The 20,657-nt window shown below is 44.3% G+C and overlaps 1 protein-coding gene across 1 annotated transcript in view; it reads right to left on the reverse strand.

The window, feature by feature from the left end:
* Window positions 1-25: 25 nt before the first annotated feature.
* NUDC (nuclear distribution C, dynein complex regulator) overlaps window positions 26-20,657 on the reverse strand; it is a 33,814-nt gene continuing 13,182 nt past the window's right edge. The window contains exons 5-9 of the mRNA XM_075853451.1: window positions 15,473-15,601; window positions 7,451-7,645; window positions 6,562-6,645; window positions 6,346-6,464; window positions 26-804 (exon numbers count right to left, since the gene is read on the reverse strand). Coding sequence (XP_075709566.1) covers window positions 753-804; window positions 6,346-6,464; window positions 6,562-6,645; window positions 7,451-7,645; window positions 15,473-15,601 — 579 coding nt within the window. The 3' untranslated portion in view covers window positions 26-752. The remainder of the gene's footprint in view (window positions 805-6,345; window positions 6,465-6,561; window positions 6,646-7,450; window positions 7,646-15,472; window positions 15,602-20,657) is intronic.

A 20,657-nucleotide genomic window follows, 5' to 3' on the forward strand; every position in this document is an offset into this window, starting at 1 on the left:
AGCCAAACAAAACGTCTACATAGAATGGTGCCACAACGCTTTTTATTTTATTTTTATTTTTTTTACATTTGAGATCTTAAACTGCCTAGGATTGCTTATTGGGGCTGTGTACAAAGGCCAAACAAAAGTGAAAGGAACAATTGTATCCCATGATGTGGTTCAACACGAAGAATAATGAAATGCATACACATTCTTTATTTAAACCATGCCTCTTCATGTTCCATCCTTGGAGCTGTGGTGTTACATGGAGAAGCACAGGCCAACAGCACCCCACACAGTTACACTTGGGGTTTCTTAGAGATTTTCTGATAATCATTTATCAGCTATCTACAAAATAGGTGATAAATGTTTGATCAGTGGAGGTCCAACCGCTATCTCCAGCAGCCACATAGAAAGTAAATGGAGCGGTGGCAGAGCATGCGCAATACCGCTTCATTCATATAGGCCACTCAGGGACCCCCATTCAGTGGAGGTGCCAGCGGTAAGACTCCCACAGATCAGACATTTATCACCTATTCTGTGCAGAGGTGATAAATGATCATTATGAGAAAACCCCTTTAAAAGGACTTGTTTAGACCGTTGCCTGTAAATGCAGCACATTGGTACAGTGTTCCTCATAAAAAGTCCCAATGCATTGCTGGAAATATTGCACAGGCATTGGGATTATGGATTGTTGCTGTTGGCAATAAATAGTGCTGTAAGTTTACTTGCATACAGACAGCCAAAAGCGATAGCCTGATGAACCATAAGGATTAGCTAAATTTGGCTTTGGAGAAATCCATTTCTGGGTGCTGTTCCATGAACCTTTAAAAAAAAAACAAAAAAAAAAAAACATTTGTTAGTGCAGTTATTGATTTGAATTGATAACTTCGATATTATTGTCTGGGTAGGAGCTACTTTAGGGTTTATCCACACAACGTAATTGCTGCAGAATTTCTGCTTCGGCAAAAATGCACCATTTCCTGTGGTTTTTATGGCAGAAAATGGTGCGGATTTTGCGGCATTTTTCACAATGCAAGGAGATGGTGATGTCTCTGAAAAAACCCCACAATTCAGTCCTTTCTGCAGCAGGAATGGACAGCCTGTAGTCTGAAAAATACGCACCGCAGGTCAATTTCGGCGCAGAATTTTTAAATCTCATCCACTATGCTGCTGTATTCTGCTACGGAAAAAATGCATCAATTCCGCGACGTGTGGATGAGCCCTAAGGGTGTATGTCAACTATTAACATTGATGGCAAGTAATAAAGACCCCCCCTAGCTTCGTTTACGCCTGAAAATAGGTCGTGTGAACCCAGCCTAAACATCCAAATAATGAACACCTGTCCATAATGTGTCCAACTGACACAGGTGCATGCCCATTCTTTACACTGAACAAGCGGTTTGCTTGCATAATCAATGAGGCCTCATGCACACGGACCCATTCTTTTCTATTGGCCAGACACATTTTTGTATATATACAGATGTGTGTCCATGCCGTAGAAATCTGCAAAATATAGCGCATGTACTATTCCTTGTCCGCAATTATGGCATGGACTCTCCCATAGAACTCTATGGTTGCTTCCGCAATTGCGGACAACTATGGATGTGTACTCTTAGCAGTCCGATCCGCGTTTGGACAGTAAAAACCCTTAGGGTATGTTCACACGGCAGCGTCCGTTACGGCTGAAATTACGGGGCTGTTTTCAGGAGAAAACCGCTCTAATTTCAGCCGTAATGGCATGTTGAGGCGCTTTTTCGCTGCGTCAATTACGGACGTAAATGGAGCTGTTTGTCCATGGAGTCAATGGAAAACGGCTCCATTTAACGTCTGAAGAAGTGACAGGCACTTCTTTGACGCGGGCATCTATTTACGCCCCCACCTTTTGACAGCGGGGCGTAAAAAAATAAAAAAAATAAAAAAAAGAGTCTGAACAGAACTGTTTTTTTGCACAGCCTGTCGGAACAGAATGCCATTTTTGCCATTGAAATCCATGTACAGAAGCTTCTAGGCGTTCTGCTTCTGATTTTTCGGGACGTTTACGGCCCGAAAAACGGCTGAAAACACTACATGTGCACATACCCTTACGGTCATATGTAACATGCCTGAATCTGTTTCTCAGCCTTTAACATTCACTGACCGCAAAACCTTAGCACCTAGTACTTTATAAAGCTAAAAAATTATATATATATATATATATATATATATATAATCTCCGCAACATCACTGTCAGCTGTATATTACAGCTGAAACAGTGCTGTAAAGGCCAGGACCGGACCTAGTCTCCAATCCGGCTGATTAAACCCTCAGATGCCAGGCTCAATAGCAACTGCAGCATTTGAGGAGTTTTTAGCAGATTAGCGCCCCAGCGACAATTGCTAGTGTGCCAATGGTTGGTATGGCAACCGGAGGCCTAACAATGGCCTCCTGGTCTGCCAAGTATAGAAGCCTCTGGGGGCCCACCTCCGGTGGGTCTACGCTTGGCGACAGTGTCACACTGACAGATCTATTACATTGCACTGCGTAGGTAGTGCAGCGTATCAGAATAGCGATCAGTGGTGCAGGCCTTCAAGTCCCCTAGTGGGAGAAAAAAAATAAAGTTTTTCCCCCCTAATAAGTCATTGGGTGAAAAAAACCAAAAACTAAAACATAATTGGTATCGCCACCTCTAACTATAAAACTATTACGTAATTTCTCCAGCACGGTGAACGCTTTAATTTTTTTTTTATGAAAAACAAAAATGCCAGAATCACTGTTTTTAGGTCACATCTCCAGAAAAAATGTAATAATTTACCCCATAATAGTACCAATAAAAAGGACAGCCTGTTCTGCAAAAAAAAAAAAAAATCCCTGACAGTTTTTAGAGTATGGCGACACAGAATTTACTTTTCCAATAATTCTATTTTGCAAAAGCTGCAATACATGAATTTTTTTAAATAAATTTTGCCGTATTGCCGTAAACGTATTAACCCGCAGAATAAACCTAACATGTAATTTATGGCGAACGTGAATGCCGAAAAAAAAACAAATTCCAAAATTGCATATTTTTGGTAATTTACAAAAATATTAAATAAAAAGTGATCAAGAAGTTGCATGTGTCCCAAAATGGTACCGAAAAAAATCTACAACTGGTCTCACAAAAAGCCATAACTTGACACAGCTACAATCAACCGAAAAATAAAGTTATTGCAACTAGTAATGCGATAATGAAAAAACAGCCTGATGTGGAGGCCGGAGGGGAATATTCCTTCAGTTTCAGGGCCTTCGTATTTAGGAACCGGGAAGGGACACCGCACATCTGCTGGAAGGGGCGTAGTTTCCCAAATGGAGTCACTTTTGGGGTGTTTCCACTGTACTAGTACTACAGGGGCTCAGAAAATGCAACATGGCACCCAGAAACCATTCCAAAAGCCAAATGGTACTCCTTTTGAGCCCTACCGTGTGTCCAAACAGCAGCTTATCACCGCATATGGGGTATTGCCGTACTTGAGAGAAACTGCATTTCAAATGTTGGGGTGATTTTTCTCCTTTATTCCTTGTGGAAATAAAAGTTTGAACTAAATCTACATCGGAGGCCGGATTCACATGAGCGTGTGCGTTTTGCGCGCGCAAAAACACGGCGCTATGCACATGCAGAAGTTCAGTGTGGCATCTGTATATGGTGCGTGGCTGCGTGATTTTCACGCAGCCGGCATCATTATGACACGGTTTTGTTTTCTAAACCGTAAAGAAGGAGGGGCTTTTGTGTTTCCCTTCACTTCTTTAACAGCTGTAGCGCAAATCACACGCGTCACCCGGAAATGCTTCCGTGTGCGATTTGCACGCACCCATCGACTTCAATGGGTGCGTGCTGCGCGAAACATGGGCAAAATAGGACATGTTGTGAGTTTTACGAAGCGGACATACGCTGCGTGAAAATCACCACCTGTCAGAACGGCCCCATTGACTTACATAAGTCTGTGCGACGCGCGTGATTTCCACTCGCGTAGCACGGACGTAATACACGTTCGTGTAAATAAGGGCCTGTTCACATCACCGTTCATTTCCGCTCCGGGGTTCTGTCGGAGGTTTCCATCGGGTGAACCCCGCAACAGAAAGTGAAAGCACAGCTTCCATTTCAGTCACCATTGATCTCAATTGTCGACTCCGCTATTGATTCCGTCGGAAAACTGCCGGAATGGTGACGAACGGAAACCATTAGCGATGTTTCCGTCACCATTGAGATCAATGGTGACTGAAACGGAAGCGCTGTGCTTTCACTTTAACTTGCGGTGTTCACCCGACGGAAACCTCCGACAGAACCCCGGAACGAAAAGCGAACGGTGATGTGAACAGGCCCTAAGGCCTCAGGGTGCATTCGCATACGTCAGTTGCATCAGGATCAGGTTTTTTTTTGTCTCAGGTGATTACAACTGATGCAAAAATTTAGCAGTTGCCATCAGGCTTTTTCAGGATTTTTTTTACTACAAAACCATCAGTTGTCGTTAGTTGTCATCAGTTTTTACCACAACGGTCCACCAAAAAGTTTGTCTAGGGTCTGAAAATGTGGGAGTAGACTTCAGGGAGTAGATAGTTTTTGGCGCCTTTACAGCTACCCAATACCACCCTGCATCTCCTAACCACCCCACGCCACGCAGGGATTCACACAACAGGGTTCGGGTGTCGGCTGTTAAAAACAGCCATCTAGGTCCGTTTTTGACGGCCGTTTTGTACCGTTCCGTGTTTTCAGTTTTTGACAAATTTTTAAAACAGATGAATTACATGTGTAGATAATGAAACACTGCCCTCTGTATATAGTGCCACATCCCCCTGTAAATAATACCGCAGCGCCCTCTGTATATAGTGCCACACATGCCCTTGTAGATAATGCCGCAGTGCCCCCTGTAGATGATGCCGCAGTGCTCCCTGTAGATGATGCCGCAGCACCCCCCCCTGTAGATGGCGCCACACAGCGCCACCCGTGTATATAGTGCTACCCCCCTTCCCCTGTAGATACCACTGAAGCTACCCCAACTGAAGCAGAGGAATCCCCGGCCAGAGCATTGCCGATGCTGTGGCCAGGGATTCCCTCTGACTCCACTGTTCATGTATGGACAGTGACGTCAGTGGCTACTCCTTGAGCGGAAACCCCGTTGCAGGCCCTGGCCGGGGATTCCGGACAGATTATCGGCAACGGGGATTCCGCTCAATCAGTAGCCACTGACGTCACTGTGGAAGGGAGCTTCAGCCTGTCAATGGCTTCCCCGAGCACAGCACTGTGCCCGGGGTATTCTCGGCGAGCGGAGGAGCTCCCTCTGCTCCTCCGCTCTGAACTCATTCTGAGGCAGGGACCTGATCATTCCCTGCTTCAGTATTAAGTTCAACTGTGTCCGCGTCCTGAGAACGCAAAAACACAGTTGACAGCGGAACATACCCCCCCCTGCCGCACGGAGCAGCGGGACACCACCAGGAATCCATGGGAGGGTAGTCAGGGGCTTTGGAGCGGAATGCCCGGCAATGCTATAACCGGGGATTCCGCTCCTAGCTCACATCCAACTTCCCGCCGAGTGCTGCCGGAAGGTGGATGCGACTGCACCCAGCGTACATCCGGCCACCATTAAAATAGATAGGATACGGCGCCAAACCTCCCTGGGAGCCGGAAACCAAAAACGCTGCAGGTAACGTTTTTTGGATCCGGCTCCCAGGGAGGTCCGGTGCCACAACGGATGCCCCCTGTGCCAGAAATGCTCACTGCACTTCTATATGAATTCGCCCAGGGGGGGGGGGGGGGGGGGTAGTTTCCAAAATGGTGTCCTTTTTGGGTGTTTCCTATATTTTGGGACCACAATACCTCTTTAAACCTGACGTGATACTCAAAACATATTCTAATAAAAAGGCCTGTGTTGCAGTCACAGGCCACATATGGTTTATTTCATCAAACTTCAGAATCATGGTAATAAATATTGAGTTAGGTTTATCTGTTAATACTTACTCTATTACAGAAAAAAAAAGTTTAATTAATATCTGCAAAAAAATGTTCCCATTTACTTTTATTCCTATAAAACAACTAAAGGGTTAAGCAACTTTCTAAATGCTGTTTTGAATACTTTGAGGGGTCTAATATATAAGGCCCTTCAAAGCCACTTCAGAAATGGACTGGTCCCTAAAAAAAAAAAAAAAGCCTTTTGAAATTTGAAGTACAATGTGTCACGAGAAGACAAAGTACTACAAAGTTATAACATAAAGTGACGTCAGACTGGAAAAATGAGGCTGTCAGTTAAGTCAAAACTGACTGACTGCAGTGGGAAGAGGTTAATGTAATAGCCAACACTTTATAATAATCACAAAAAGTTGAAACCATAGGTTTTCAGCTCCAATGTAACTCACTTTTTCAAGATGTCCTGTTTTTTCTGTTCCTCTGAAGTGGGAAGGCCCATTGATTTCTGCCTCTGATCGTACATCATTTTTTCCACCATACTGCGAGTTTCTCCATCTAAATCAGAAAGCTAAGGGTATACATCTAGTAAGTGGAGATCTGTTATATTACAAATGATTCCGTCTACAAGTACAATGGAAGTATGTGCGTGGGTTTTATTTTTTTACCTTAGAGTTTTCAGGATTAATTTTCTTGGTATTAATTTCAGGCTCCGTCTTAATAACATGACTCCACCATTCCATAGTGTTGATCTATAAGAGACTTGTGGTCAGCCAGCAAAAAAAATACAAACAATCTTCCCTATGTTGGAGAATGTATGTAAATCATTGAAAATTTGCCTAACCGTGAAGTTTCTGGTACAGAATAGCATTTACACCCTTTAAAACAATGGAACCTAAAATATTTCGGTTAGTCTTCTGGTGCCATGTGGACATCCTCTCCATAGAATAAAGCCATCAGGGCAAATCAGATGTTATTGTTGGGAAAGGCTACATGTTAATGTTGAGTCCGCCATAGCAGGAGACGCTTCGCTGTGGCTCTCTGCTCTGGTTGAGGTGGGTTTACCGGGCAGGTGATAACCCTCTGAAGTCTATATCCCCAATAGGGGATACTGAGAGTTGCACTTATGTGTTTTTGTAATAAAGTCATTTTATGGATAATGGAAAAATCTTTGGATGAAATCCTTGAAAACATGTATCAATGCATGATTCAGTTAATAAAGGATTGTGTATATGCAATGTAGATCCTCTTTATGTATGGTTACATTGTTAAAACAATTTAACCTGTGCAGAATATATACCTAAGGCTCTGTTCACATCTGCGTTGTGCCTTTCCGTTGTTCTGCTCCGTCAGAGGAGCTGAACAAGGGAATAACGGAACCAACTGTTCCATTGCACAACCCATCAGGGTGTCCGCATGCTGCAGTATGGTCTCCGGTAATCCCTGCCGGATCTGCGACGGAGGCCCCTAACGGAGCATCCGACACAGGTGTGAACGAAGCCTAAGCCAGGGAGGCTCATAATAAAGTACTAACATCTAAAAATGAGAATAATTCACCTTTTCTAGATGCACAGTCACCACCTTTCCATCTTCTATTAACCACGAGCACTCTTCTACCTTGACTTCATTGTAAAGCTCGCCATCAAGCACAGGCTTTTGACCCTTAAGCCCAATGCTAAGCTTTCTTCGGCGAATATCCACTACCACATCCTTACTTTTCAGACGGAAGGAAATAGGGAATGGTATAACCAACTGCCAAAAAACAAAAACACCATGTAAAAGTGACGTAGCATTATTATGGGTCCCTGCTCATGGACTCCTGGTCCTCCATGTTGCATACAGAGAGCACAAAGCCACCCCATCCAAACAAGAGCACAATTCACAGTTGTATCTTTTGGAGTTGGATAGATCAAAGACAAATGAATAGTATATAGGAAGATACTGGTCTTATTAGCCGAAAGAAACCCATAGCTGATCACCTCATATAAACTATCAAAATCGCTAATATCTGGGGGTGTAGCCTGTGCATGGAGTAGGACGCACGCTTCGGCTCTCCTGCCTCCACTCCGTACTTTTATCCTGTTTGCACTGACTTGCTGACGACAATCGTTACCCTCCTGCATATAGCGGACTTCTCCTGCTTACACCGATTCTAGGCTTCCCTTTTGCAGGTCGCTATGCCGAGGAAGGGAGGTAAAACCCCCATGAAAGCCAGGCATACAGCCGACTTCCAAGATGGCGCTGGGCGTGAACGGAGGTCAGGGACTCCTGCACAGCGAAGGGTAGATGTCGCAAACCGCCTGAAGAAATATGCCAGAAAAGGCAGCATGGCATAGGAGGGATCGTCTGTTTGGCCCCAGAGTGACAGAAATTGTGGCTCAGACTCAGCGGAACTCTCCTCTGAGGAGGAATTTGCTGATACAGCTGTAATGGTGCAACGGACATCATCTGAGACACATGTGAGCCCTGAGGTGGCTGCTGGTGAGCCCACGCTAAGAGATGTGCTTTGAGCTATTTCTAAATGAAATACTGCCAGCAGCTCCCTGTCCCTGAAGGTTGGGGGAACCAGACAAGAGCGGTCCGTCCTCAGGCTGGACGTTCACAAGATTTCTGGGAGGACCACTGTGGTGGAAGCTAGAACCTCGACCCTGGAGGACGACATGCTTAAAGTTATCAAGACATCTCGGAGGGCCGTGCAAGACTCCGTAGCTCTGTGGACTAAGGTGGATGACCTGGAAAACAGATCTAGGCGCAATAACGTTCGCAATATTGGGGTGCCTGAGAAGGCCAAGGTATCCAACCCCACAGATTTTATTGAATACTGGTTCCTGCAACAATTTGGGAGGGATGTATTATCGCCACTATTTGCCATTGAGAGAGCACACCATGTTCCCACCAGACCGTTGCCGCCTGGGTGTCCACCACGCCCAATTTTGGCCAAAGTGCTTAATTTTAAGGATCGGGACACTTTGCTTCGTAAAGCACGGGACATGCTGGAGCTCAGCATTAATGGATGTAAAATCTCTCTCTTTCCGGATTACTTGGCTGAGGTCTAGAAAAGGAAAGCCCGCTTTCTGGATATTAAAACGCGACAGAGTTGAAAGTGGTCTACTCGATGCTGTTTCCCGCCAAACTTCAAGTGGCGGCCCTGAGGCCATCCATTTCTTCGATGATCCCAATAACACCCTGCAGTGGCTTGACCAACATGAAGGACAACTTCGATTGGAACCTGCGCCTCCTGGCATGTGAGCTGTATCCCTGGGGAGACTTTTCTAGCTCACATCTTGTGACTCCTGGCTTGTCTGAAAGAGGCTCTGTCACAAGATTATAAGTGCCCTATCTACTACATAATCTGATCCACGCTGTAATGTAGACAACAGTGGTTTATATTTTGAAAAACGATAATTTTTGAGCAAGTTATGGGCAATGGCGTTTTTTACCTTTTTACCAACTGGGCGTTGTAAAGAGAAATGTATGACGCTGACCAATCAGCGTCATACACTCCTCTCCATTCATTTTTAGCTGTAATCGCAGCACAGCGTAATTCACGCTGTGCTGTCACATACGCTCACATTAACTTTACCGAAGTGTCTTGAGCGTGAATAGACATTGCTTTCAGCCAGGATGCGGTCTATTCACACTCCCGACACTTTCTGTGGGACTTATTCACACAGCACGGCGTGATCACGCCCGTGCTGTGATTACGTTTACGGCCCGAAAAATGGCCGAAAATGAGCCGTGTGAACATACCTTAAGGGAATGTGGGATGGGCATCGGTGCATTTGGTCTGGGAGGCTATGAAGGCATATTTGAGAGGGGTGGTGAAAAATCAATTAACATTACTAAATCTAAGGCTAAGGGTATGTGCACACGACAAATCTTCAGACATAATGGAGGCGTTTTACGCCTCGAATTACGCCTGAAAAGACGGCTCCAATACGTTGGCAAATTGCTTGCAATTGGTCTTACGATATTTTGTGCAGACTAGCTGTAATTTTACACGTCGCTGTCAAAAGACGGCGCGTAAAACTACACCCGTGTCAAAGAAGTGCACTACACTTCTTGGGACGTAACTGGAGCAGTTTTTCACGGACTCCATTGACAAAACAGCTCCAATTACATCCGTAATGGACGCCGCGAAAAACGCGTGCACTTGTAAAAACATCTGAAATTCAGGAGCTGTTTTCGCCTGAAACAGCTCCGTAAATTCAGACGTATTTTGCGCTGTCGTGTGCACATACCCTAAGGCTTTAGACAACACACTGCACACGGCTGTGACAGCTGCGGAAGTAGCTTTTATAGACAGTCTGGGATAAGATACTGGTGACTGCTTGAGACAAGCCCAGTCCTGCCTGAGAACTCACCTTTTAGAGGTGGCGGATAGAAAGAGACAGTATGCTAAACAGAGATTTTACGCGGAGGGGTAGCAATACGACCCTATAAGCTATGTATAGGATTATATACACAGCTCAGCAGACAGTATCACACATGATAGGATTAGATATAGGGCCCAGCTCGCTGACATTGCGGCTCCAGCGCTGGACCCAGGAAAGGGAAGTGTAAGAATTATTTTCCTTTATGTGTTACTAATTATTTTTGTGTGTTTGTGTTTATTTATAAGTTCGGTTGTTGGACTACTTCGGATTCGAGGACTACTTCGATAACTGCTTTTTTGTTATTCTCAATAAAATGGATAACGGGGGTTGAGTGGGATTTTTATTTCAATAAAATAATTTTTCTATGTCTTTGTATTTTTTTAAACTTTATTACTACCACCTCAGTAATAGCCGCTGTCTGATTGATAGCGGGGCTTAGCCTCTTCATTTCTAACACTAACCCCCATTATTACCCTCTTACCCACCGCCACCAGGGGTAGCGGGAAGAGTCGGGTACGATCCAGTAGTTGACCATCCGTAGTGACTGAGGGGCACTGGGGCGGCTGGTATCTGGCTGGCTATAAAAATGGGGTAACCCCACATCGTTCTTTCCAATTATTTTTATTTAAAAAAATAAATAAATGACATGGGTTCCCCCCTATTTTTCATAACGAGCCAGATACAACACAGCAGCAGCAGCAGCCTGGCATTAACAGGGTGGATTAGGGCCACTGTTTTTGGCCTTTCCCAGCCTAAATAATACCAGCATGCGGCCGCCTCGATGCCCCACCATCACTACAGATGGCCGGGTACTGGATCGTACCCGGCTCTTCCCGGCAACCTTGATGGCGGTGGGTACCGTGGTAATAATGGGGGATAGTGTTAGCCTTTTGACCGGCTAACACTAAGCCATTAGTAAGTCGGTAGCGATAAAGTTTAAAAGAAATACAAAGACATAGAAAAAAATTGATTTATTGAAATTAAAAAAAAACACACAACCCTCATTAACCATTTTATTGAGATTAAGAAAGCAGTCAATGAAGTAGTCCAACAACCGAACCTGTAAAAAAACACATTAGAAAGGCCCGGTTCACATCACTGCAGCCCTTCCATTGAGGGGTTCCGTCGGGTAACCCCTCAACAGAAAGGCAAACTGAAACCTCAGCTTCGGTTTCCCTCACCATTGATCTCAATGGTGACGGAAACGTTGGTCTAGGTTTCCGTTTGTCACCGCTGTGACAGGATTCAGTTGTTTTGCATTGTCGACTGCGCTATTGATTCCTCCAAAACAACGGAACCCATTCACCGCAGTGACAAACGGAAACCATTAGCAAAGTTTCCATCACCATTGAGATCAATGGTGATGCAAACGGAAGCCAAGGTTTCCGTTTGCCTTTCCGTTGAGAGGTTAACCCGACAGAAACATCTGACTGAACCCTCAACGGAAGGGCAGCGGTAATGTGAACAGGGCCTTAAATACAGGGCCCATGTGCATGTGTGATACGGTTTGTTGGTAGGCTTAGATACAGGGTCCAGCAGACAGTAAACAGTTTAAGATTACTCTCTGCTGGGGCCCTGTATCTAAGCCTAACACACGGTAGGCTTAAAAGGGGTTGTCCAGTCCCTAAAACATTGATGGCCTATCCTCTGGCTGAATGGTTGGGGTCAGACTCCCGGGACCCCCACCAATCAGCTGTTTTGAAGGGGGTGAAGAGCTCCTACAAGCACGGCTTCCCCTTCATTTCCCTTACTTGCTCACACTGCGAATCGCTGACACGTCAGTGTCGGCAATTCAGTGTGAGAAAGTGACTGGAATGAAGGGGAAGTAGCGCTCGTACGAGCGGCTGACCCACCTTCAAAACAGCTGATTGGCAGGGGTCCCGGGAGTCGGACCCCGACCCATTAGCTTCAGCAGGACAGTGATATTAAACTTACCCTACTGTCCAGCCACAGCGGAGGTCCTCACTCCATCAAGTGTCGGGATGTTGTGCTCAGCGCATAGCGTCGTGAAATCATGCGCTGCGGATAGCGATGGGATGTCAGAGCCTCCGCTGAACTCCGGAAAGAGGGGGGTAAGTACTGTCAGTTACTATAGTAACAATGCCCGTGTAGTTTATTACATAGGCCCCATTAACTATAGTAACTTTTAATTGATGTGGTGCGGGGGGCCGCAGCCCCCCCTAGCTCCAGGACCCGGTGGCAAATGCGAACCCCTATAGTTACGCCACTGGCTCAGCTGGATGCCCCTCTCAACCTGGAGGAATTACAGGATGCTGTGCGAGATATGGCGAACGAGAAAGCCCCAGGAGTTGACGGCTTGCCCACAGAGGTTTATAAAAGATATGGGGAGGTGCTGCTCCCTAGACTCCTGGAGGTGCTCCAGGAGTCCCTAACGTTGGGATTTTTACCGGCTCCCATGCAGGAAGCCACCATTGTAGTGTTACCCAAGGAGGGTAAAGACCCATTGCTCCCTGAATCATATTGGCCTATCTCCTTATGGTCTACATATGTTAAAATCCTTGCGAAAGCTTTAGCCAATAGATTAGATAAGGTTATTACCTCTATTATTCACCCTGACCAAACTGGTTTTATGCCCGCAAAAGCAACGTCTAAATATTAGACGGCTGTTTCTTAGCTTACAGATCCTGCCAGATAATCATGGAAATAGGACCATCTTCTCGCTTGATGCTGCCAAGGCATTCAACAGTGTTCAATTGTCATATCTCTGGCACAGGCTTGCTTGTATGGGGATAAGTCCGGTTTTCATCTCTTGGGTTAAAGAGGCTCTGTCACCAGATTCTGTGCCTCGAGACCCAAAGGTCTGTTTATTGGGCTTTGTAGATTGCTTGCCTTTAAAACAAGTAAACAAGCCCAGTTAAAAACACAATACACGCCCAGTTGGACATACGGAAAAAAACACGCCCAGTTGTCCATTTCAAAGCTCATTTGCATATATATAAAAAATAGCTCATAACTTGGCCAAAAATGAACGTTTTTTTTAAAAAAAACAACGTTACTGTTCTCTACATTGCAGCGCCGATCACATGCAATAGGCGATAGGGATTTGAGAATCTGGTGACAGAGCCTCTTTAAAGTTTTGTACTCTAGTCCCAAGGCCAGAATCAGAGCGAATGGGAATTTAATCGGACAGATTTCAGCTTTACAGGGGTACACGGCAGGGATGTCCACTTTCACCCCTTCTGTTTGCCATTGCAATAGAGCCCCTAGCTGCTTTGGTTAGGCTTTCAACAATTAAGGGGTTTACATATGGTAGCTATGAAAATAAAATTGCCTTGTACGCAGATGATGCGCTGTTCTTTTTGGGTGATACTGGTCCTTCCCTAGCGGCGGCTATGACTCTGGTTGAGGAGTTTGGCTGTCTTTCTGGACTTATTAACTGGCATAAGTCAGCATTGCTCCCGATTGATCCCTTAACCGAGCCTCTGGTAAATGTGGGGACCTCGGTCCAATGTGTTGAGCAGATGCGTTATTTGGGTATAGAGGCCATAGGGTGGGTTTTGAAGACCTAAACCTGAGTCCTTTACTATAGAAGTTTAAACGTAAGATTGGTGCGTGGTGCAAGCGGTCTCTCTCAGTCATAGGTGGTGTGAACCTTATAAAAATTATACTTATGCCACAACTGCTATACTTGTTACACAAAGCACTGATGTGGATCCCGCTCACTAGGTTCCACAGGATAAATGCCTATTTCCGAGATCTTATTTGGCGTAGGGACCACCCTAGATTGAGGTTGGAAATTCTGCAGAGGCCCTAAGATTCAGGAGGCCTTGCCCTTCCAAACCCTTGGACATATTTTTTGGCTGCTCAGTGCCAACACCTTAAGGGGTGGGTACACACATGGGAGAGGGTTCTTCTGAATATTGCAATATCATTTGAATTGTGAGATTCTGTTAGTGGCTGTTGAGGGTGGTCGTTCTGGTCCAATCTCCTTGCAATTGTGGGTAGGGTTTTTTCTTAGTCTGTGCCTCGAGACCCAAAGGTCTGTTTATTGGGCTTTGTAGATTTCTTGCCTTTAGACTCGAATGGTAAATTGGCAGTGGGGTGACTATATATATGTGGCTCGGAAACTAATTGCGCAACATTAGATACAGCCTTCCCCTCTTGTTGTTCATGAAAAGGCGGTTTTTCTTAAACAGGGAGCTTATGCTAGATTTGACAAACTGTGGGCTTCATGGTTAGATACTGCCGGACTGGCTTGTGCCACATTGCTAAGGGATAGGGGAGTGAGGGTCCGGATGCCTACATCTCCTACCCCATAGGGTTTTGAATCCTGGGCAACTACTGTGGAAGTGAGGGGTAGGCAATAACCAATATATATGCTTGTATATATGTCTCTGAGTTACCATGTACCTCTGTGTTTGTTTGTGTTAGGCCACCCTCTGATATTTGTGTGATATCTGTTCTGTACACGTTAACGGAATTGTATACGTATACGCCCTGCGTGGCGAGAACATTGTGTCATTTTCAGGTTACTTCCTTGCTTTTTCTCTCCTGATGCCTGGTCAATCGGAAAGGTTGGGGGGGGGGGGGGTGTTCCTTTGTGTGTATGTTCATGTACTTGTTGAAAAAGTATAATAAAAATTATTTGATTTAAAAAAAACAAAAAACGCTAATATCTATATTCTAATTAAACAACTGTGCGGTCCATAACCAACATCAAAGCCTGTGGAGCTCTAGGAACTGATCCACGAGGCAATAAATCCGCAGGCTGTAGTATACTTGTAAAGTATTTCGCATTTATTATATACAATTAGGAGTATCAAATGACATTTGAGTAGCACTTGAATAAAAACCGTAGCATTTCAGCCAATATTTTTAACGTTTTCACAATATACTTTGGTGCCTTGGATTGTTTTGCATGTGAAAGGTCTTACACTGAAGAGCGGTTTACAAGCAATACATGGTTTTAAAAGGATAGTCAGACAAGAACTTGTTATACACCCTATTAGAGAATGTTGAGCTAATATAGTAAAGAATGCCCACTGATTTTAATAGGCACCCTGTAATGTTTAATTCTACCTGTAGAAGCAAAACGTGCATGTAAAAACTGCTATAGAGTTTTCTAGAAGTAGTTCAAAGAACGTTTCCAAACAACTATGTGCTGGCGAAAAAAAAAACAAAAAAAAAAAAAACACATGTACAGCAGGTTATTTTTTTTTATATATAGATTCCCCATACTTACATCCACTTCAGAAAGGGTCTGTATCCAGCGATAGTTGGGAAGGTCTGCACCATTGCCTGAATTAGGCTTGAGCTTCCCTTTGTCTTTTTCATCCTCCTCCTCGTTCTCCTCATCATCACCACCACCACCCTGTAGGAGTAAACAATGGTGTGTAAAGGTCAGATTCAGACAAGAAATGGAGGTTCCAGTGTTTAATGTCAAAGTATGGTTAACATTTAAGGGGGACAGTTTCTTCTCAACTGGCCACAACATAAGAGTTAAATAGCATATCTTGCATAGGATATAGTTAAAAGGATAACCCCTCAGTTACCCCAACCCCTCCCCTAGATGGCTAGCTGCCAGCAAAAATGGAAGAGATCAGAAGGAAATGAACAGGGGGTATTCTCTGCAAAATTTGCTTGCCATTTACTTTTATTCATTCATTTTTCAGTTTGGTTTAGAAAACTTAATCAACCATAAATAAAATGATTGTACTAGAAAAGGCTGTTTATGTAAAGCGGAAAAAAAATTTGATTCCATATGGGGACCATTGTTATGCCTAACGGAATATGCACCATAAACACTGTGTAGGACCTCTTTATAGGGGTTATAATATGTTCTGTACATAGTTTGCACATATAGCTGTTGGGTAAGAAGGAGGGAATTGGAGAGGAATATATCTGAACTATATCTGTATAGCAATATACTGGAGTGGGGGTGCTTGGCTTACCCGATAATTTCTGATATATCTCATATGCCTTGTATTATGTGATTGATATACCTGACAATTGCAACATGCTATACCTTGTAATTTTGTATTTCCTGATGGTGCCTGGGGGGAGGGTTGGGGACAGGGTTTGACTGTAATGTTTTGTACTGTTTACTTTTGAAACTTTAATAAAAAATTAGCTGATTTAAAAAAAAGAAAGACTGGTGGGTGAACTAATAACTATGTATAGGTATAATCAAAGGTCAATACAAGATCTCTCTCGTGATCTATTTATACCCAGAACGGTTACTACACTCCTCAACATTGAAATACCAAGGAAAAGCTTTGGAATTGTGGAAAACACAGGATCGATAGACATGTTAACGATATGCAAACGATAAAAAAAAAATGGAAACAAAATATTCCAAACATCTTGATTTAGTCAGTATAGAGTATGAGCGCCATGTGTAGAAATTCACGCACATACACACCTTGGCATGCCATCAATGAGGTTATTAAGGGTTGTCTGAGGAATGTTATGCCACGCTGAATGCACTTGGGAACACAAAATCAAGATTGGCTGCTGGCAATTTCCTATGCAATTGCTGACCAATGATGTCCCAGATGTGCGTGCTGCAGACCATTGTATCACGTTTAGGCCACGCAAGCTGCTCACAGTAGGCCTCTGGGACGCTTTGGATAAATGGCCATACTATTGGTTCCACGACCAAATCAATGTAACACGGAGCTGTTAGTGTCCCTGAAATTAAGACTAGTGGGGTCTGTACATTATGCCACCTCACACCATAATCCTGGGAGAAGGACCGGTGTGACGTTCCCTTGTGAAGGCCTCCTCATGTCTTTGCCCAATGTGGTCTCCAGACCAATCTCCGGGTATCATTGCGTCCAAGCCAAAAGTGAGACTCATCGCTGAATAGGAAAGACCTCCATTTCAGCCTCCATTGCTATGCGCCATGATAGCCTTTGAGTGGTGGCGTGTGGAATGGAACATCTGTAGCTGGACTCATAGCCCAACGTCATACAAACGATTTCTGATGGCTTGGGTCGACATTGTTTGCCGTCTTAGGCTTGGGAGAGGATGTCCAATTTCACTTGCAGTACAGAATGGATCACTACGCACCGTTCTTCCAACCAGACGATCCGTTCATGCAGAGGTTTGCCTCCGCACACCTCTTGCCGTCATTCATTCCCATTCGTTGTTGTTTTCCAGCCTTCTGATAGTTTGTGTTGACACTGAATACCGCCATAGGCTTGGGATGTGACAAGGGAGCATCCTCTACGTCTAATGGAAATAAGGTTTCTACATATAAACATAGAAAAAGGAGTCTTTACTGTAAGAGCAGTGAGACTATGGAACTCTCTTCCAGAGGAAGTGGTCATGATGAACTCACAATTCAAAAGGGTCCTGGATGCCTTTCTGGAGTATAACAACAATATTACAAGTTAGGTCTACTAGATTTCTATAGAAGGGTCGTTGATCCAGGGATTTATTCGGATTGCCATTTTTGAGTCGGGAAGGATTTTATTTTCCTAGGATGATGAAAAATGGCTTTTGCCTTATGGGGATTATGCCTTCCTCTGACTCAACATTGCAGAATAATAGTTTGTAAGGCCCAAAAAAAAAAAACATACATTTATCCAGTTCAGCCGATGTTACTATGTTCCTTTAAAGGGAATGTGTTGCCAGAAAAACATGTTTTTTTTTTAAAAATTAAACATTTAGTGTGTGGGTGATTAAACATTGTTCAAATTTTTTTTATTTTTTTCACGAGTCAGGAAATATAATAAATTAATTCTAATTTATAATACTACCCATTTTTGGTCACTAGATGGAGCTGTCCCCAAAATTGCAGCTTTGCAAAATTGGGTAAAAAGCCCTCGCTCTAGTGAGCTCTCAGCATCCCCCCCCCTCCTTTATCCTGGCTAGTGCCGGGATAAACGAGGGGTTTGAACGGTGTAACCTCCTACACTGTGTCGCCATTTTTTGAGCTAACACACAGTGTAGTAGGTTTACATACAGTAGTAAACACACACAAACACGAACATACATTGAAATCTCTTACCTGCTCCTGCCGCCGCGGCTCCCTCCGGCCCGTCCGCTCCGTTTGCTGCCGCTGGTCCAAGTGCACAAATCCGGAAGCCGCGACCGGAAGTAGTAATATTACTGTCCGGCCGCGACTTCCGGTCCACAGGAAAATGGCGCCGGACGGCGCCAATTTCGAATTGGACTGTGTGGGAGCGGCGCATGCGCAGTTCCCACACAGACGCCGTACACTGAAGTCAATGGGACGGGAGCCGTTCGCAGTCCCTATGGGACTGTGGCTGCCGTATTCCATGTCTGTATGTGTCGTTAATCGACAGATACAGAAATGGAAAAAAAAATGGCAGCCCCCATAGGGAAGAAAAAGTGTAAAAATAAGAAAAAGTAAAACACAAACACACAAATGAATATAAACGTTTTTAATAAAGCACTAACATCTTTGACATATAAAAAAATAATTTGTGATGACACTGTTCCTTTAACCCCTTCCCGACATCCCGCACGCTGGGTGGGGGAATATGGAGCGGGCTCACGGGCTGAGTCCGCTCCATAGAGCGAGTGTGTCGGCTGTGTGTTACAGCCGACACTTCCGGGTTACGAGCGGGATCGCGCTTTAGCCGTTAAATGCCGCGTTCCATAGAGATTACAGCATTTAAATTACTAAAAACAGGGGGGCGACCCCCTGTAACGTCTCAACGCCACCCCCGCGGCGAGATCGGGGGGAGCCGTTGGTTCACACGGCTGCCTGGGGGTCTGACGAAGTCCCCCAGCTCCGCCATCTTGGTACTCCTATGAAGCTCTGCCTCCGGCAGGGCTTCATAGGAGACTGTCAGAATCACGATATACTGCAATACATTAGTATTGCAGTATATCGTGCAAGCGATCTAACGATCGCTGGTTGAAGTCCCCTAGGGGGACTAATAAAAAATGTAAAAATTAGTTAAATAAAGTTGTTTTTTTTGTGTAAAAAAAATGTAAATAAATAAATATTAAAAGTTAAAAAAAAAAACCTTTTATCATTTCCCCCTAGAGCATAGTAAAAAAATTAAATAAATAAACATAATTGGTATCGCCGCGTCCGTAAAAGTCTGAACTATCACAATATATCATTATTTAACCCGCACGGTGAACGCCGTAAAAAAAAAAAAATTGTAAACGCCAGAATCTCTATTTTTTGTTCACCTAATCTCCCACAAAAAATGAAATAAAAAGTGATCAAACCGTCACATTTACACCAAAATGGTATTATTAAAAACTACAGCTTATCCTGCAAAAAATAAGCCCTCATACCACTTAATCGACGGAAAAATAAAGACGTTACGGCTCTCGGAATTTGTTCGAAACAAAATAAATTCTCTTTTTTACACTTAGGTTTTTACTTGTAAAAGTAGTAAAATGTAGAAAAATCTACACATATTTGGTATCGGCGTAATCGTATTGACACATAGAATAAAATTAATATGCTGTTTTAATTGTACAGTGAATTCCGTAAAAATGGCGCGCAAAAAACCATGGCGGAATCGCAGTTTTTTTCATTTTCTAGCCTACAAATAATTTTTTTCCCGTTTCCTAGTACATTATACGCAAAATAAATGGTGCTACGAAAAACTACAACTTGTCCCGCAAAAATTAAGCCCTCATGGGACTATATCGACCGAAAAATAAAGGCGTTATGGCCTTTGGAAGGTGGGGAGGGAAAAACGAAAATGAAAATCTGAAAAAGGGCTGCAGCGTGAAAGGGTTAAAGAGAACCTTTCACCTGCCCATACATGTGCAGTATGTAATGGGAAATGCTTCACAAACACTGTCTCACTTGAAATTTTTCTAACTTCCTCCGTTATTTACATATTGGTGCCGTTATATATTAAATAACTCTCTGAACTATCAATGGGGCGTGTAAATGGCAAGGGGGCGAGTTACTATCGCTGTGACACTGTCCAATCCGCTATGGACAGTGTCACAGCTATTTGTGCTGCGTGATCTCTATCGCGAGGTCAGCGTTTCCTTCACTGACTGACAAGAGGAGAGCGCGCGCGCGCACACAAACACACACGAGAAGAATGTGAATTCTTATTCGGTTCCGTGGCAGTATTGTCGGCAGCGGCGTCAGAGCCGTGCACGCACGCGCTCACTCTTCAGCTCTCAGCAGGCAAGGACGACAAGATTGTGTGATCTCGCGAGAGCTCAGTCTTGTCCTGGTCTGCCGAGAGATGGAGTGCACACGCCCGCATGCACAGCTCAGACGCCGCCGCTGATACTCCCGCCGACACGGAACAGAAGAATAATTCACTATCTTCTCCTCTTCTGTTCCAAGGCGGCGGAGCAGTGCGTGCATGCACTTTCCTCTCCATCTCTTGTCAGACAGCAAAGGAAACACTGATCTCGCGAGAGAGATCACAGCACAAGTAGCTGTGACACTGTCCGTAGCAGATTGG

This window comes from Rhinoderma darwinii, chromosome 2 (genome assembly GCF_050947455.1).
Source record: "Rhinoderma darwinii isolate aRhiDar2 chromosome 2, aRhiDar2.hap1, whole genome shotgun sequence".
Classification (NCBI taxonomy): domain Eukaryota; kingdom Metazoa; phylum Chordata; class Amphibia; order Anura; family Rhinodermatidae; genus Rhinoderma; species Rhinoderma darwinii.